At 45.8% G+C, this 17,454-nt stretch overlaps 1 protein-coding gene across 9 annotated transcripts in view; it reads left to right on the top strand.

Annotated features, from left to right (window-relative positions):
* Window positions 1-17,454, top strand: part of LOC147017412 (protein argonaute-2-like) — a 161,747-nt gene that overhangs the window by 58,012 nt on the left and 86,281 nt on the right. For all 9 annotated transcript variants that reach the window (XR_015049488.1, XR_015049486.1, XR_015049485.1 and 6 more), the window contains exon 3: window positions 5,194-5,314. Coding sequence is in view for 5 of the 9 variants with exons in the window: in XM_085847057.1 (XP_085703183.1) it covers window positions 5,194-5,314 (121 nt within the window). In the remaining 4 variants the exon portion in view is untranslated. The remainder of the gene's footprint in view (window positions 1-5,193; window positions 5,315-17,454) is intronic.

Below are 17,454 nucleotides of genomic sequence, written 5' to 3'. Positions count from 1 at the left end.
AGGGAGGCGTGGTTTGGTGCACGTATGTAGGCGATCCTAATCCGTATGCGTGAATATTTTCCCACCTGCAGAAGCTGTCAGTCGCCGACAGACCGCCGATGAGTGAGGAAGTGTAAGTGAGCGCCGTCGGATTTTCATTTTTGACAAAATGACGGAAAAACTTGAACAATGCTACTGCATCAAATTTTGTGTAAAGCTTGGCGATTCCCAAGTGGAAACGATCCGCAAGATTCAACAGGCCTTCAGGCACGAAGCAATGGGCACCACATAGATAAAAGAGTGGTACAACCGCTTAAAAGATGGTCGAACATCAGTGGAAAGTGAAGCACGTTCTGGTAGGCCCTCAACATCCCAAAATGAGATTGTCATTGACCAAGTGAGGACCCTTCTGATGCAGGATCGTCGAATCACGATCAGAGAACTTGCAGACGAGGCGGGCGTCAGCATTGGATCCGTTCATTCCATTGTGACTGAGGATTTGGGCTTGAGGAGAATCTCAGCGAAGTTTGTGCCAAAGCTGCTAACGATCGAGCAGAAGCAACTCCATTTGGAGATCGCACAGGGCATGCTGGAGACTGTGAACAGCGATCCCAACTTCTTCAACACAGTGATCATTGGCGATGAGACCACAGTGATCCGTCATTTTGTCAAAAACGAAAATCCGACGGCGCTCACTTCCACTTACACTCATCGGCTCACTTACACTCATCAGCGGTCTGTCGGCGACTGACAGCTTCTGCAGGCGGGAAAATATTTACGCATACGGATTAGGATCACCTACATACGTGTACCAAACCACGCCTCCCTAGCTTCATTTGTTTCCGCACGAAAAATTAAGGTTGGATACTTTTTCAACACACCTCGTATATATGTAATTTTTTAATTTTTTTTTAAAGCAGATTGGACAATGATGGAACTAGAGAGGAGATTTGAGACGATAGTAAGGCAGGAGTCTTTCACTCGTCCAAAGGTGGGCGTCGGTTATGTTTTCACCCTGTCTTTGTCTGTGGACAGATTCAGACAAAACTTGGTGGACAGACTGTGTGTGACACAAGGACAAATGGATTCTATTTTGGTTAAGATTGGGATGCAGATCCGGCCTATCGGTGGGATACAAAATGTAAACTATTCAGCCTGGCGGAGGTGTGCGCTCGACCAAGTGCAGTTCCAGTTGATGCATGGAATAGTCTCCTTGGAAAGTTAGTGGCAGCAGAAATGATGGATAGCTTTAAACTGGTATTAGATAGCTACCTCGAGTCATTGGGGAGAGAGGTGCATGAACATTGGCAGGACTGCTCCATAACTGAGGTATGGATGGGTGATTGTATACATGTGTCCTGATTGTGATGTCTGTGAGAGGGTCTCGTCAAAACGGTGAATATGCTTTCGATTCATTGAGAGAAGATATATCAGGCCAAGATTCCATAAAAAGTAGCAAAGGGCAGACAAATTTTATCTTGACAGAAATAAGTTGGAATCCAGTTTTTTTTCATCCATACCTGAGTAGCCTTCATCTCAGATTAAGTAGCCATTTAAACCTAGTGTTGTTATATGTTCCTGAATTGGTAGGACTGCCCTCATCTGCAAAGTGCCATCAAGGATGTTTCCATTTTGGTGTAAATAAAGACCACTTTGCAGTTCATACTAAAATCTGAAGGTTGAGGCTGATTGTTTGTTTGGGTATGATCAGCAAGTGTGTAGCCCAACACAAGTCCAACTAGAAGTGCACTTGGTAGAGCGCAAACCTCCGCCACGTAATGCCTGATCCACGAGAACATATCGGGCCCAATACATTTTTGAAATATCATGCTATACAGTACTATAACGTTTTTGGCCCAATCTCTCAATGGTGAAGAATCACTTTAAAAATTAAATAATTCTCGTATCCAATCTGGATATTCATCAAAATCGAATCGATTCGTCCTTGTCGCACACCAAACCTGTCCACCAAGTTATGTCCAAATCCATCCACAGCTTTTTGAGATATTGTGCTACATATCATTTATGGCCCCATCTCAATGGTGAAGAATCGCTTTAAAAATTCTCGTAATCGGATCCGGATTCGGATCTTCACCAAAATCTAATCAGTTCATCCTTGTCACATACCCAACCTGTCCACAAAATTTCATCCGGATCCGAACACAACTTTTTGAGATATCCTGTACACAGACAGAAAGGGGTGAAAACATAACCTCCTTCACCTTCGGTGTGGAGGTAATAATAATATAAGGATGGTTAGAGGTAATTAATATAATATAAAAACTGAATCTTTCATGTAACTCATGGAGGAGGATTTTAATTTTCTATTTCTGTGCATTAAGGAAAATTTAGCATGATGCATTTTCATAGGTACTGAAGGCGGTAAGATTGTGAAACAATCTGGATCGGTGTCACATGAAAACCAGACCAGGTGGGGCACGGAGATTACACATTCTTTTCATGTCATTAATGAGCCACTTCATATATATATATATATATATATATATATATATATATATATATATATATATATATATATATATATATATATATATATATATATATATATATATATATATATATATATATATATATATATATATCTTCTTCTTCTTTCGGCTGCTCCCGTTAGGGGTCGCCACAGCGGATCATCCATATGATCCGCATAGTGATTTGGCACTTGTTTTTTTTATTACACTGGATGCCCTTCCTGATGCAACCCTGGTCGCCTCTTGTGACACAGGGATCTGGTACACCTATTTTAACTGGGGTATACACCGGCCCAGTACACTGGTACTCATTTCGCCGACCTCGGAAGGATGACGGGCTGAGTCAACCCCCTGGTGTATTAATTCAGTGGCCTAACGGGGCTTGAACTCAGGACCTTTTGGATCCCAAGCCGCTGCCCTAACCACTGCGCCGACACCAGGCTTTTATATATTGTGTGTGTGTGTGTGTGTGTGTGTGTGTGTGTGTGTGTGTGTGTGTGTGTGTGTGTGTGTGTGTGTGTGTGTGTGTGTGTGTGTGTGTGTGTGTGTGTGTGTGTTTTGTTGCGGATCCAGGGTGGCAGGATTCTCACCCGACTCTTGGCGCCACCCTGACCACCGCCGTCTCTGGGGTTTATAACGCCGGCCGTCTCGGCATAGGCCTCGGGTCACGCGTCTTCAATCGCGATACCAACGTAATTCTTGTACTTTACCAGTTGGGGAAATAGAACCCCGGTTACAGACTGGTTGTGTCAGATGCCGAGCATTTTCTACCAGTCTGTAACCATTTTGGTTTTATATGCCAATCGAACGGATCGTTCCTCGACGCGACACAAATTAATCCATAGCGGCAACTTCATACGAACCAACCAGATTTAATGGGGAACATCGGGGTTCACGACAATGTTTTTATAAACAATCTTTGACCTGTTCTTAACTAGGGAACTACGGACTACAGGTTTTGAGGGGTTCCCTACCGAGATATGCCTTAAACAACGTGCAAACAAGACAGACAGCATGCATGCAAGACAGAGTACTTGGTGATGTCTCATGGACGAGAGGACAGTGTCAAAAGCACGAATGTCGCTCGCAACAAGCGGATGTCCATGGATTTGAGCTCCCAGCTCGAACGCGCCGCGTGGAAGATGGCGGCGCCGTACTCTTTCTTTTCCGCACTGCACGCGGTCTCCGCGCGCTCTGACCCAGCGTAAGGTTGACGATGGGCCTCAGCTGATCCCTCTCAAGGTCCAGCATACAAATCCAGGCCTGGCCTGTTCACCAGACAAGGCCCAAATCGAGGTGCCGGGCTCCGGCAAGCGGATCGGCAAACATGTCGAGCCGTGAGGTGAGCAAGGACCGTCAGAGGCTCCGTTGTTTCCTCTCTTGCCTTCCCCGACTTCTCAACTTGCCTCAACTTGCCCGACTTCTCAACTCCTCTCTTGCCTCGATGCCCGACTTCTCAACTCCGTCTTCTCAGTTTCTTTCTCTGTAGAATCACCTTCTCTTTCCTTTTCCATGCTCGCCTCTCAAAGCCAGCTGCCGTCTCTCTCACGGCAGAATAACCTCCTCATAAGAGTCAATCGTGAACTCGACGTGCAGGCCGCCTCTCGTTCGCTCGCTTCGAAAACACGAGCACGCCTCGAGAGTGACTGTTCGCCCCCAAACTGAACCCCTTTTCTTTCCAGTTTCTCTTTCGTTCGCTCGCTTCGACCCCGAGCACGCCTCGAGAGCGACTGTTTTCCCCAAACTGAACCCCTTTTGTTTCAAGTTTCTCTTTCGTTCGCTTGCTTCGACACACGAGCAAGCCTCTCTCAGCGAAGCCGACAAACTTCTCCCCTTAGTTTCACTTCCTCTTTTTTGGCCACACCCTCTCAGCCGACTGGGCGGAGCCTCGTCCGGGATGGGGAAGGAAGAAGAGGGAGCTCTCGTTCCACCACCACCACACAAACAATAAAACAGCCTCTTACATCTCCCGACACACATGTAACGTCCATTTTACCATACAACCTAACTAAACATGCATTTAATTGGGGATCTGAGCTAATCCTATATTTAGTAGTCCAATAAGGGCCATTTCCGTAATAATATATATATACTGTATGTATATATATATATATATATATATATATATATATATATATATATATATATATATATATATATATTCCCAAGAGTCCAATAGCGACATGATTCTCTCAAGAAAAGCTTGTTTTCCAGAAGCTTAAAATCTAAATTCTTAATACTCTTCCTTTATCCAGATTTGAACCTATGACCTCTGAGATGCACAGACCATTGTCCTAACCACGAAGCTACCACTATACCTAATGTAGCTTGTTGATAGGTTTCACAGAGGACAAGAACATTAGGAGTCGGCACTGTACTTTTGCTTCATTTAGAAGGAGACTATTTAAACCTGGGGAGGTGTAAGAGAACCCCCAGCAAGTGAACTCGAAAAATCACTTTTTAAAGGTCAGAATTGGGTCACTTTTCAAATATATGTGTTGTCGTGATTGTAAGTGCTGAATGCATCTTGTTGCATCCCCATAATGTGCCTTGAATTTGATCGGATCACACAGGTATGTTGGGTTTTATTGTGTACTTGAATATTTGAATCGGTGTCTTGGTCTCTCGTAAAGGAGCGAAGAGTAAATTGGAATTTCACCCTGGGTTGTGGATGCCTGTGATTGCTAACCCCTTCCTCACCTTGACTCATCTGTGTGCATTACAGGGAAGTTGTGGATTACCTTGTGAATCGTGCCAGTGTACAGCTGTTTCGTGACAGAAAGCCAGTTTATGATGGTCGAAAAAACCTCTATACATCCAACCCACTGCCCATTGGCAGGGAGAAGGTGATTTTTAAAATGTAACACGAGTTAAATTAACATTTGATTTAACGATCTGATTTATTGTCTCAAGTGAAAAGAATGCACCACAAGCCAGCAAATGCAACATTGTGAATTTCCCAGTGATATTTTGTGGTGGCAGAAATATCTTATCCATGACTGGCTGAAAAGCGTTTCGTTTCTTTTCCACTTATCCACAAGGAATGGCTGATTAGTTAAATTTTTGTATAAATTGAAAAATAACTGAATGATTCTCTCAGTTTTTGTAAAATAGTTACATTTGACATACTGTTGTGGGGCCGGGTCTCGGTGGCGAGCACGACCGCTAGGGGGAGCAGTAGAGTCGGTTCCACCGAAAACCCAGAATTTAGGTCGTACCTTTCAGATAAATCTGAAAGTTCACGGGTCCCGTATCAGACTGAAGATCGCCAATAGGTCGACCACGTGGGGTAGGGTTAATTGCCAATTTCAATATACCTAAATACCCACGCAGTCTAACTACCAGGGAACCACACCTTAGGCCGACTCTGTCCGATCCGAGTTGCAGGTAATGACTCGGATCCGGCGTAACCGAGTGGAGTTACCAGAGCCGCGCCGGACCAAATTAACAATTTGCCCTCGCTATCTCTCAATGCACAGCATGCTAAGCCAATGAAAGAAACACAGAAACGAGCTGGTACATTCAACAAAAGGGGTAATTATTTATAACAATAATCGGGAAGGGGAACACAAAGAGTTATCACTAATAAGAAATGTAATATACAATGAGCAAAAGAAAGCACTTACACAATTCTACTTGAAGACCGGCCCACACACAGACACACACCTTCCCCCAAAAGAAATGATGGTCGCGGCCTTTAATGATACCCCCAGCTTAGAGGGAAGGCGAGTTGGAGGTAAGGATACTAGCTTGGCCCTTCCCGCCTCGTACGGCCCTTGACGATCCGGCTCGGCGGGACTCAAACATGCAACACGATGCCGCTCCAAGCACCAGGTACCGTGCTCTCCAACAGGCCACGCACCGATCAATCAAGACCAAGGAGAAGATCAGAGACGACAACGACCCAGGACCAGACGAACCAGCCAGCACCAAGACCCGCGACCCCCAAGACGACCAACCTCCCCAGCCTGGCGTTACTTTATATCTTCCTTGTCTGGGGTGAGAAAATCGCCATCTGAGGCGGTCTCCACCCTCATTGGCCGGGGTGTCGTGGGAAAGTCGCCCTCTGAAGGAATGTTAACCCTCATTGGCCGGGGTGTGTGGGAAAGTCGCTCTCTGTACGTGATTGGACAAGGGGCACGCCCTTGTCTTGCACGGTTGGCTGGAGGCTCAATTTGTATTGCAAAAACCCTGACTAAAAAGGTAATTCGCAGCGCACACATGTAATTCCCATTAGACACAGGAAGGGGGCCCGAACTATAAACGCATACTTATCGAAATAACTAAGCTTAGGGACTGCTGTCTGTGTGCACAATGTTTCCAGATTCGGAACACTACCTCTCCCCTTTTTTACAGACTCGTCCTGAGTCGTCAAATTTTTGTGTGACCAGCATGTGTAAGTTTTTCCCCTAGTACGTTTTACCTACGGATCCCTGAGTGCGACATTTTTTCACACATGTCCCAAAAATAAATAACCTAGTGCGCTGCGTAACTAACTATCAGACTCATACAGACGACTTAACTAAATTGCCGGTGCTAAGACAGACACACAGGTGGGTTAAACCTATTTACCATCTGAACTAATATTTACACTAACCATGGCCCAGGACCTGTCATCTGTGGGGGAAAAAAAGGCACGGCAAAGTTGACAGTTTGTATGGGTGAGTGCACAGCAGCTGAAGGTCAGTGGTCCTCAGGGCCTGCTCAAAAGGTCCCCCTTGTGTGTTCCTTTCAGTGACCCTTCTTCTTTGTTCCTTTCATACCCCAGCTGCTGGAGGCAATTCACCCTAACATGGCAGGCCATGTGCCATCCCACAGGCCATTTGAAGTGGCCTTTATGCAAAAAGAGGTGGCCAGGCTGCTCAATGCAGTCCCTGGCTCCTTTGAATGGATGGATGCAAAAGCAAATGAATGCACGGGCTGCTCAAATGCAGTCCCCGTGTACGGCTGCCTGCAGGGCAGTCTTGGCAAACGCTTGCTGGATGGTCCTGGTGCACATGGATGGATGGTGAACACAGGGAAAATGCAAAGAGGGTAGCAGGCATGGGGTAATGGCAAAGGCAGGCAACGAGGCACGGCAAATGCGGACCAGGAACTGCAGCACAACAGGCCGGCATATGAAGCTGGCCGGCCTCGTGTATGGTCCGTGAGGTTCTGTGGAGGGAGTGCGGTGGTGCCGGCCGCTCCGAAGGCGGGCTCGGACCTAACCTACCATCTCCCCCCAACCTATCGCCTTTGCCTATCTCTGTCCATACCCACTCCCTTAGTTTGCAACAAGAAAACAACAAAATTTAGCCCCTTTTTATTTTATTTTACTTTATTATATATATATATATATATATATATATATATATATATATATATATATATATATATATATATATATATATATATATATATATATATTTTATTTTTCTCTATAATTCCGCTTCTCCAACCCCCTTTATTGTCTTTGTCCGGCTAACCTATCTTGTCCGTCTACTCCCAACCCCAAAGATCCTTTTGGGGGGGGGGGAATAAGGGAGAGACTATTGTCCTGTCTCGAGGCCCAACAAAGCCTCAGAATGTCCTCCTACAGATTTCAGCCATCTTACCAAGGTGGGTCCAGTGGCCTACAGAGAGTGAAAGGATGGATAGTGCGAAGGGGTACATTTCCGAACTATCCTAGCATTTATTAACTTTAAACTACCCGTGGCTTTTCCAAAATGCCTGTCACTTGAAGCTATAGGTTCTAACAAGCATGATTCTCGATGCCTGTGTTGGTGTCCCGTTATAAATTTGGGCCCAGCCCTCAAATTTTCACTCGTGCTTTTGCACAATTTTGTGGCTGGGCTGCGTGGCTCACTTGGCAGGGATTTCCCTCCTGCCGGACTCTAACCACGGCACCCCCGGGCCCTGAGGCTGTCTCCGAGCCTACCTGCTCCCAATTAACGCGGGGGGTTGTCCTTCCTGGCATTGCCCCCCTCCGATGCCCACGTGGCATTTTGGTTCTCCGGGTCCCGTTCCGCAGGTCGCCCGTGCCCACTACACTATCCCGGTCCCTTGGACCCTTGGCCTACTCTGACCGACTAGTCCGGTTCCCGGGGTGCCCTCGACCCGATACTCACCTTTCAACAGTCATGCTCCCAGCCAGTCCATGGACTCCTCCAAATGGGTTCCGTGCCTTCATACACCACCAACAACAGAACGACCTCCTTTTGGTAAATTTGACTAACCCGCTAACGAACATTACACTGACCCCGAGGTCACTTGGGTGGGATCCACTCCTCCCCCCACTAATTTATTCGCACCATGCATTCCACATTCACTCCATTCACATTTGGGCCCGCTGTCCCACATTCATTCATTATGCTCCTCTTTTTTTTTTTAACACACTTATTTTTTACATCATTCTGACACTCAGCTAACGAAGTTCCCCTAACCAACTCGTGCCCCTCGTCATCCCTTAAACTAGTGCACATTGCATTTAATCCATGTAGCTAAGCTACTTCCCCACTACACATTCCATGTCTGTCCATGTCTCCCAAAATCCATTTCCCATTCTAAATCTGAACTAAATTCCCACTAACTAGTCCATGGGCCCCATGGAGGACAGCTCATGCCCCCATGAGGCCGGTCTATCTAAGCTAAACCCTTCCCACTAAACGAATGCTCCTATGCCCAAGCAGGATGTCTGCCACATCTCTGCCAGGCCGTGTACTTAGAGTGAGGTTTTTTTTTTTTTACACCGAAGGCGGCAGTCTACGGCTTGCCCGTTCGTCCCTTCCATCAGGTGATACGTGCAGCCTTGACGTCACCCTGTAGATCGCAACGAGTACTCGCTTTCGGGGGGTCCGCCATGCGAGCAAATGCGCGCCGCTCGCACTTAACTCGAGCCGTGAGGTCCCCAGTGACGTCACTCACACACCGAACCTGCGTGGTTTCCCGTGCAGGCCAGCCCGAGCGTATCGTCCCGGGAACCCGCTCCGCGTGTTCTGCGAACACAACACGCGGTGTGCAGCACGTGGAGCTTCACACACACACTCGCATGTGGACCCGTCCATTCCAAATTCATACGACCTTCCTTTTAACCGTGCACGTGGTGGTTTTGTACCACGCACGAGACGTTCTGGCACCGGCTTCCGATCGCGCAAACGTGCGTGCTTGGGCCGTTCGCAAAACACGGAACGCACCTCGCATGCAGCGTCCGGCGGAGCCGGCGCGGTCACCCAAACAACTGCGTGTGGCCTATCAGGCTCGCGACTCGTGTCTCCTGTCTGAATCCGTCCGACGTCCATTTCCATACACGCACTCATGCACGCCATGACACTCGCATTCTGCACACCTTTTGACACGCTCGTACCGCTCATACACTTTACCACACACTCCGGGACAATCACACTGGGGATGGGAGTATGCACAAGGGATCCCGAAGCCTCTACTCCCCCCAAACTCTGCATGGACCCGTTTGCATCACTCACCCGCTCAACCTCGTTTGGCCCGACCGGACCTACCTGGTCGCAGTCCACTTTGAGGGAGCCTACCATCTCCCTCTGTTCCTGAAGGAGGCTATCCTGATGCTCGCACCGGGTCTCAATACATTCTACCAGCTCACCTCCATTGTCCCTCATTATCTCTACGTGTGTGTTGAGATCCAGTGAAGTCCACACTGATTGAGATCAAGTTCTGTCCGCACCAATCTTAGATAGAGAAGAGTTTATTACACACCAAAGACATATGTGCATATGGAGAAAGAGACTAGGAACACAGTAGTCCGTTTCGCCCAGCTCTCTGGCAAGCTCAGTTTCAGCTCCGCCTTGTATACAATTTTACCTTGACCCTTGCGTGACCGCCTGTCAGCAAGATTGATCATGTTTATAGTCATTAATTCCTTTCAAGCTCATGCTGTTGATAAGAATGCACAAGATCAGCTCTATTCCTTTCATGCGAGGTCACCTTCTACATGTTTTTGTGCCTTAGTGGACTGGGAAGCCCAGCTGTGTTATTCCACAAGCTGTCAATAACAAGCCCAGCTGTGTTATTTCAAAGCACTTTTTGGCTGGCAAAGCAATCTATTTGACAGTGCAGAGGTAAACAACAAGATTTATCCCTTTTCTTCTTTCCAAAGTGCAAGGATGTTAACAATTCTGTGATGACTGGAGGGGAACACATGCAGTGTCTCCACATTTCCCTCCTCTTGTTACTTTGGAACATCATGTAAAAGAAACAAACAATCGCACTATATATGTAAGAGATGGAGCATCCATGGATCGGCAGGACAGTAGACAGCAGTCTCCCTCCATAGACCATGGGCCAATAGTCAAAACCATCCCCCCCCCTGGGGATTTTTGCAGACTATCATTTTTGAATAGCCTGTTATATGTCTTTTTGAAATCTGCTTGTCTGCAAGCAGAATTTTGGTGGAATAAAAGTATAGGCTATGTTAACTGTACCTTGCTGATGCAATTTTGATAATTTTAGGAATTGGGGGTGGGGTGAGATTTTGCTATTTTTGTGTGTACTTTTGAGTGAATCCTGCTGAATTTCACCATGCTGTATTTAGAAAAGCTGTTCTTTATAAAAACATGAAGAAAATTTAATTGACCCAAAGATCAATGACGTCACAGTGACGTCATAACAGAAAATGATATTTTTGAGCATTTTTCTCCAATCATCTCCGACATGTTGATTATTACTAAGCAGAATTAATTCAGATGCTCTCATTATCACACGGATATGAATATCAATCACTTGTCATTATCAATTAACCATCGCTATAAATTGAACTGAAATCAAATTGAAATGATACGTTTTATTTTGCATGTGCCAATATTCGTTTCCAATTAGCAAATCTCAGCATTAGTGGACAAACATCAAGGATTATTGAAGCATATCTTGATAAACAATAAATCCACCAATATATATGTTGTCCAGGTTCTCTAAAGCTATCAAGAACAACTTTAAACTTGTGACATTGGTATATTTGCAAATGGTACAGTAGAGTCTAACAACTAACAACCATTCATGTGGTGAAACTCGTGGCAGTGTTCTCTATAAGTTCCAATGTACTGGCTATATAATAACGGACTAGCATGAAGGCAAACATGGAAAATTATTCCCTTGTATCTTCAAAAATGACATCTTCAAAACTCTCAACTTCTGGAAGGTCCTCTTCCTCTTCATCCTCATCTTCCGGTTCATCGAATAAATCCACAAGCTCTTTCGGCATCAAATCTCCGTCCGTCCACTGGAAATCCAATTCGCCATCTACTATGTACCAACCGTGCCCATCTGGCGTTGGTACATCTGGCATAGCCTGGTCTGCCCTGCACCAGACCAGTGCTTGGTAATTAGCCCTTTGTATGTGCATCCGCAGTGATGCCCGGCATGGAGGTGGTATGTTCAAGTCAACTCCATTGTAACTGATCAACAATGATCCAGATTTTGGCTTTAACCTCTCCAAGAACTGCTCGGTACGTAGCTTGTTGATATCAGATGATGTTGACTTCTTCCTGTACAACAAACATGTGAAGTGCTCTGACGTCTGATAAAGAGTATCACTCACATCAGGTGAACTTCCTAATGAGAGGAACGTAGCCAAGAAATCCGGATGATCTTTAAGAGTCTTGAAAGGAAGCAGCTTCCCCTTTCGTACGAATGAACTCGTGTCGCACCCAGAAAATGCATGCAACGCTGGTAGTGCTGAACAGATATCTTTTCCAGCTTCTGCGATTACACGATGAACATCAATCATCCGTCGTTTGTTGCCGACTCCTGTGTCAAATAACACTCGCTGTTGAATATCTTGCGCAAATTTCAGCAGCAACAAGAATACATCTGTGTCTGGTGATCTAATTACAATTGTGGACTCAGATAAGGAATCTGAAGCCACACGTAGGCAGTGCAGAATCATCCTTGTGTCTGCTTCCTCTTGAGTCGAATGTGGCTCCTCCACATCTTTTGATTCATTAGTTTTACCATCTGAGCTTGTGATGGATGTGCAGTCTTTCTCACAGACAAACAGGATTCTTCTTTCGACCAGTTTTGCAGAGTACTTTGGCGTTTTCCATTCCAGCAGAAGCAGTTTGGTAAGTTGTGTTTTATTATTTGAGTTACGCAGAAACTTCTTCCAGTCACGTGGGATCTTCGTAAGCGGACTCTTAATTAAGTGTGTTGACGATGCTCCTCTGTGTTCTCTCTCTGCTTCTTTGATCGACATGTCTCTGTAAGTATCAGTCACGAATTCTATCCGTCGTACTTTAGGAAATTGTGCGAACAAACTTTCAGCCAGCTCACCAAATGTTTCTGGGATGAAAACTTGTGTCTGTAGTAGGGCATTTCCATTGATTATGTAACTCGTGCTTTCGTTGGTCGGTCGCTGTGACAATTTAGCATGTCCTTCCAGGGTATGCATTAGCTTGGCCTTGTCTGTTTTCGTTGGGGATCCTGTAGCTGTTGCTGGAGCCCATGGAATGGGCCCCAATGGATAACTGAGGACCTTTTCCATGCTTATGTTGTATTTAAGAGCCAGCAATATGAATTGGCCAAACACATTCCGTTGTGCAACAACATTCTTAGTTTTTTCGTCTGTCCCTGTAACTTTAACTGACTTTGCTAGTGATGCAAATGCTTTGAGTTTCTGTTTCTTGATTGGTTCATGGAAACTCTTTTCTTTCTTGATTAGCCTTTCTTTTACAAATGCTTCGTGTAATATCTTCCCACGATTGTCCGCTGATAGAAGATCCTGCTCAACTTCGGGTGGAGCTGGTACTCCTGATGACAGACAATAGAGGACATCTTTATCCTCGACATCGAAAGGGTTAATGAAGCTTGTGATGGCATCAACAACCTTGCGAACATGTGTTTCACTGCGGAGTATTTCTGAGGTCCTTATATCCTTGTTTGTTGAACATCCTTGACTCTCCATTCCTGTCAGTTCCATGGTGGCTTGGACATAACCTGCCCGCGAGTGTCTTGTCATATACCATCTGTAGTAAGCAGAATAGTTTCTGCTGAATCCAATAATTCCCCCGTGAGATTTTGCATGTCGATTGATGGTTTGTTCAATGGTAAGATCAACTGCATTTCTCGATGACTGCACCTCGGATCTGTTCACACTGAATCCATTTAACCGCAAAAGCTCTTGAGCTCCAGGATGGGAACTGGGGAGGTTTAGGAGAGTCAGCATGTATACCGTTGTATATCTTGCATAATTTGGTCGGTCATAGCTGAAAAACATGCGACACAGGTTTTGCAGACACCACAGATTAAGATCCAAATTGTTCTCTTTGGTTGCTCTGAGAAACATCAAGACCAGCCATACTTTATCCATATAATCCAACCAAAACTGAGTGGTTTTCCCCATTTTTTCCCTTGCGAACCTTTTCCTTGAAACTGTTGTAGAGCATCAGCAGCCGTGTGCAGCTATTGTTAGCCAGAGTTTCTGATAGATTCTCCTTACTTGGAATGAGTGATAAGCGTTGCGGGAGGCCTCTTGTTTCGTCTCCAATAATCTGCCCCTCTGATGTCTCGAAAGCCCTCAACAACTGACGCTCTAAGGCTTCAAGTGTTAGCCTGTGAACACGCAATGCTCTGTTGTAATGTTTACCGGACATCACTTTGTTAATGGACCCACTGGCGCAGATTCCAGCTTCCACTATTTCCTCAAAGCCACTGGACTGAAGCCGTTTTCCAAGAGCACCAAGATATGCACAGGCAGTGTAAAAAACACCCATCCTGACAATTACGTCTTCAAACAAACGGTTATTCTGCTATACAAGAGCATATGCTTTTTTGCCACCGCCAGATCAAACGTCACGATTGTGTAGTGCTGGCCCACTTCTCTGGATGCTGCCTGGGAAAGTTTCAGGAGGTGTTGGACAGTGGCATTCTCAGTAACCGGGGCATTCATGGGAGCCATGTAGTCAACTGTGGATAACACATCCTTGTCATCTTTGCTCTTCGCTGTCATGGTTACCCAACCAGCCCATCCAGGTACCATCTGGGTCGCGTTCTGCAGCAGTATCCTGTAAAATACCCACACTGTATCAGACCATTGGGCCCAATAGTCCATGAGCCAGACCAAAATTTGGTACCAAATTGCAGGATAAAATGAGACACCATTTTTTGAGTAGGTTATGACCGCCAGTTTAAGAATCCGCTTTCTTGGGGAAATCCGCTCGGGGGTTCTTTGAGGGGCCGAAATACTGATTTTCTTTTTTTTGCAGATTTTGCAACTAGATGGGAACATTCCATACTATGTGTAACCTGCTTTCAATACTCGGCAAGCGCTTTGGAGATGCAGGGCTTCGTGATCTAGCTGTAGAAAACAACATTATCGCGGAAGGTTCAATATCGAAAGTTCTTGATGGTAGACACTACAACAGAGGAGTCCGTCTTCATAAGATTGTGCATGAGGGTCTACTCAGGTTGTTATGGCAGGGTTTCTTCTCAGAGATAGAATCCCGACAAAGCCTCAGAGATGTTCTTGACGTCACACTCCAAGAGTTGCGTGCCATTTCCAGTAATCCAGATAGTGAAACAATGCAAAAATTGCTGTCACATCAACCAACAGTTCGCATTCTGAACCTGTTTTCTCAGTATTGTGATGAAATGCGGAACGAGAGAGGACCAATGGCTGCATTCTGGATGACATATGTCGACATTGTTCAAATCCTGCTAGCCATGATTCGCGCTTCACACGAGGGCAACTGGTCCCTCCACCTTCATTCAGTAAGGTCACTGCTACCCTGGTGTTTCGCTTATGATAAAGTGAATTATGCGAGGTATTTGTCAGTGTATCTCACACAGATGTCGAGGCTGGTGTATGACCATCCAGAGATATACAAACAGATGATGGATGGAAGATTCTCTGTGCAGCTGAGTGACAATAACCCTTTTGGTCGTGTACCAGTGGATCAGACGCTTGAGGAGACCATAAATAAGGACACTCAGACGGCAGGGGGAAACAAGGGATTCAGTTTGAATACATCTGCAGTGGCAAGATATTACCTTAGCGCAGAGTTCCGTAGCGTGGTGTTAAGGCAAATCCGACAGTTGACAGACGGGGATGAAGGAGAAAGAAAAGTGAGCCACCCAGACCTTGGAAATCGTAGAATGCAAAAGGATGAGAGAGATGTCCAGGCAGTTTCACAATTGCTGCAAACAAGCTGGGTTCACCCGTTTGCCAGAGAAGATACGCAAATCTCCAGCCTTTCGACTGGAATCATAGTTCCAGATGGTGTTAAAAAGGATTTGATAAGAGCAGAGCAGGTCGGTCGAAGTGCTGCAAAGCAATTTGTGGATGAAAGATTTAGTAAAGGAGAAAAGTTCTACGACCCTTTAACAAAGCTGAAGCTCAAAACGTTTGCCTCAATGCAAGTGACGAAGAAAACAGCTGCTGGCAATCGAGAAATCATGCTGAAGGCCGACAACCGCTTGTTCGGAAGGATGCTCTTCATTGGTTGCAGTAGGCAACTGGACGTGCAGGAAGTGTTGAGGCGCCCTTTGGGAACAATACCCTGGGCACTGGCCAACCATGATGGATCTCTGAAAAAGACCGCCAAGGCAACACTTGCTAACCATCTTGAAAGTGGTGTGCTTCCAGAGGAAACTACACCTCGACCTTCCGCAGCAATCATAGACGGTATGGGACTTGTTCAGAAACTTGATGGAAATAAATTAACATTTGTGGAAATATCCGAGAGGCTGCTAAAGATGGCTCTCGCAAGTCACCCAGACAGTAAAAGAGTAAATGTGGTGTTTGACATATACTTAGACTCATCAATCAAGGATGCAGAAAGGGTCAATCGTGGTGCTAACCAGGGCATCTTATTTTCACAGATAGTGCCCACTCACACGGTCAGAAACTAGAGAGGAATACTCTCCAGCCCAGCAAGCAAGTGTCAACTTACGCGATTCGTTGCCAGTGACTGGCAGCAGAGACAATCATTGATCGGTGAGAAAGAACTCTACGTAACAGCTGATTCGAAATGCCTCTGAATTACGCAGGATACTGTGATGGAAGTGCGTGAACTTGATTCGTCGCTTGAGGAAGCGGACACTAGGGTTTTGCTACATGCGTCACACGCTGCTCGATCGGGTTTCAAATCAGTCGTCATTGTTGCCGAAGACACTGATATTATTGTGCTTCTCTTGGCATTCAATGCTCATATCAGCACCCGCTTATGTATGCGACTTTCGTCTAAGGGAAGGATTCGACTCTTTAGCATTGACACGATTGAAGCGAGAATAGGACTTAATGGCAATTCGTTGCTGGGTCTACACGCATTCACAGGGTGCGATTCGGTCAGTGCATTCTCAGGTATGGGCAAGATCAAGGGACTGAAGTTGATGCGTGGAAATAAGGAGTTCTTTGATGCATTGTCTAAGCTAGGGAGTGAATGGACATTAAATAGGGATGTTATTGATACTCTGCAGGCATTTACATGCCAGCTGTATGCGACCCGAACCCATGATACAGAAGTGAACGCTCTACGCTTCAATCTATGGCACGCTGAAAGGGTGTTGTAGAATCCGGGCAACTACCACCGTGTGCAGACACACATGCTCAAAGCAAATTACCAGGCTGCTGTATGGAGACGATCCCTTGATCCAAAGCCTTATGTGCCTGCTCCAGAAAACCATGGCTGGCGCACAACTGACGATGGTCGACTTGAACTATATTGGATGACAGGACTGCCAGCGCCGCAGGTAGTTTTGGACTTCATGTTCTGTGAGTGCCGCAAAGCGTGCGAACCTGGTGATTGCGTTTGCTTAGACAATAACCTTCCATGTACGGACGAATGCCGATTAAAGGATTGCAGCAACAAGAAGGACAGTGACTTAGTTCGGGACGTTTCTGATGATGAGTCTTCCGACAGCGATGAAAGTGATGATGAAGATTAAGGACTTCAGTGATTTATACAGTGATGGCAAGGATGTCTGTGATGCACAGTCAATTCCAAGTACAAATTTAATGTCGATATCACGTCAAACTTCTCTTCTT

This window comes from Eptatretus burgeri, chromosome 11, assembly GCF_056783735.1.
Source record: "Eptatretus burgeri isolate ZD-2024b chromosome 11, Ebu_testis_v1, whole genome shotgun sequence".
Lineage (NCBI taxonomy): Eukaryota > Metazoa > Chordata > Myxini > Myxiniformes > Myxinidae > Eptatretus > Eptatretus burgeri.
The sequence above is the reverse complement of the archived record's forward strand: the minus strand, read 5'-3'. Positions and strand labels throughout refer to the sequence as shown.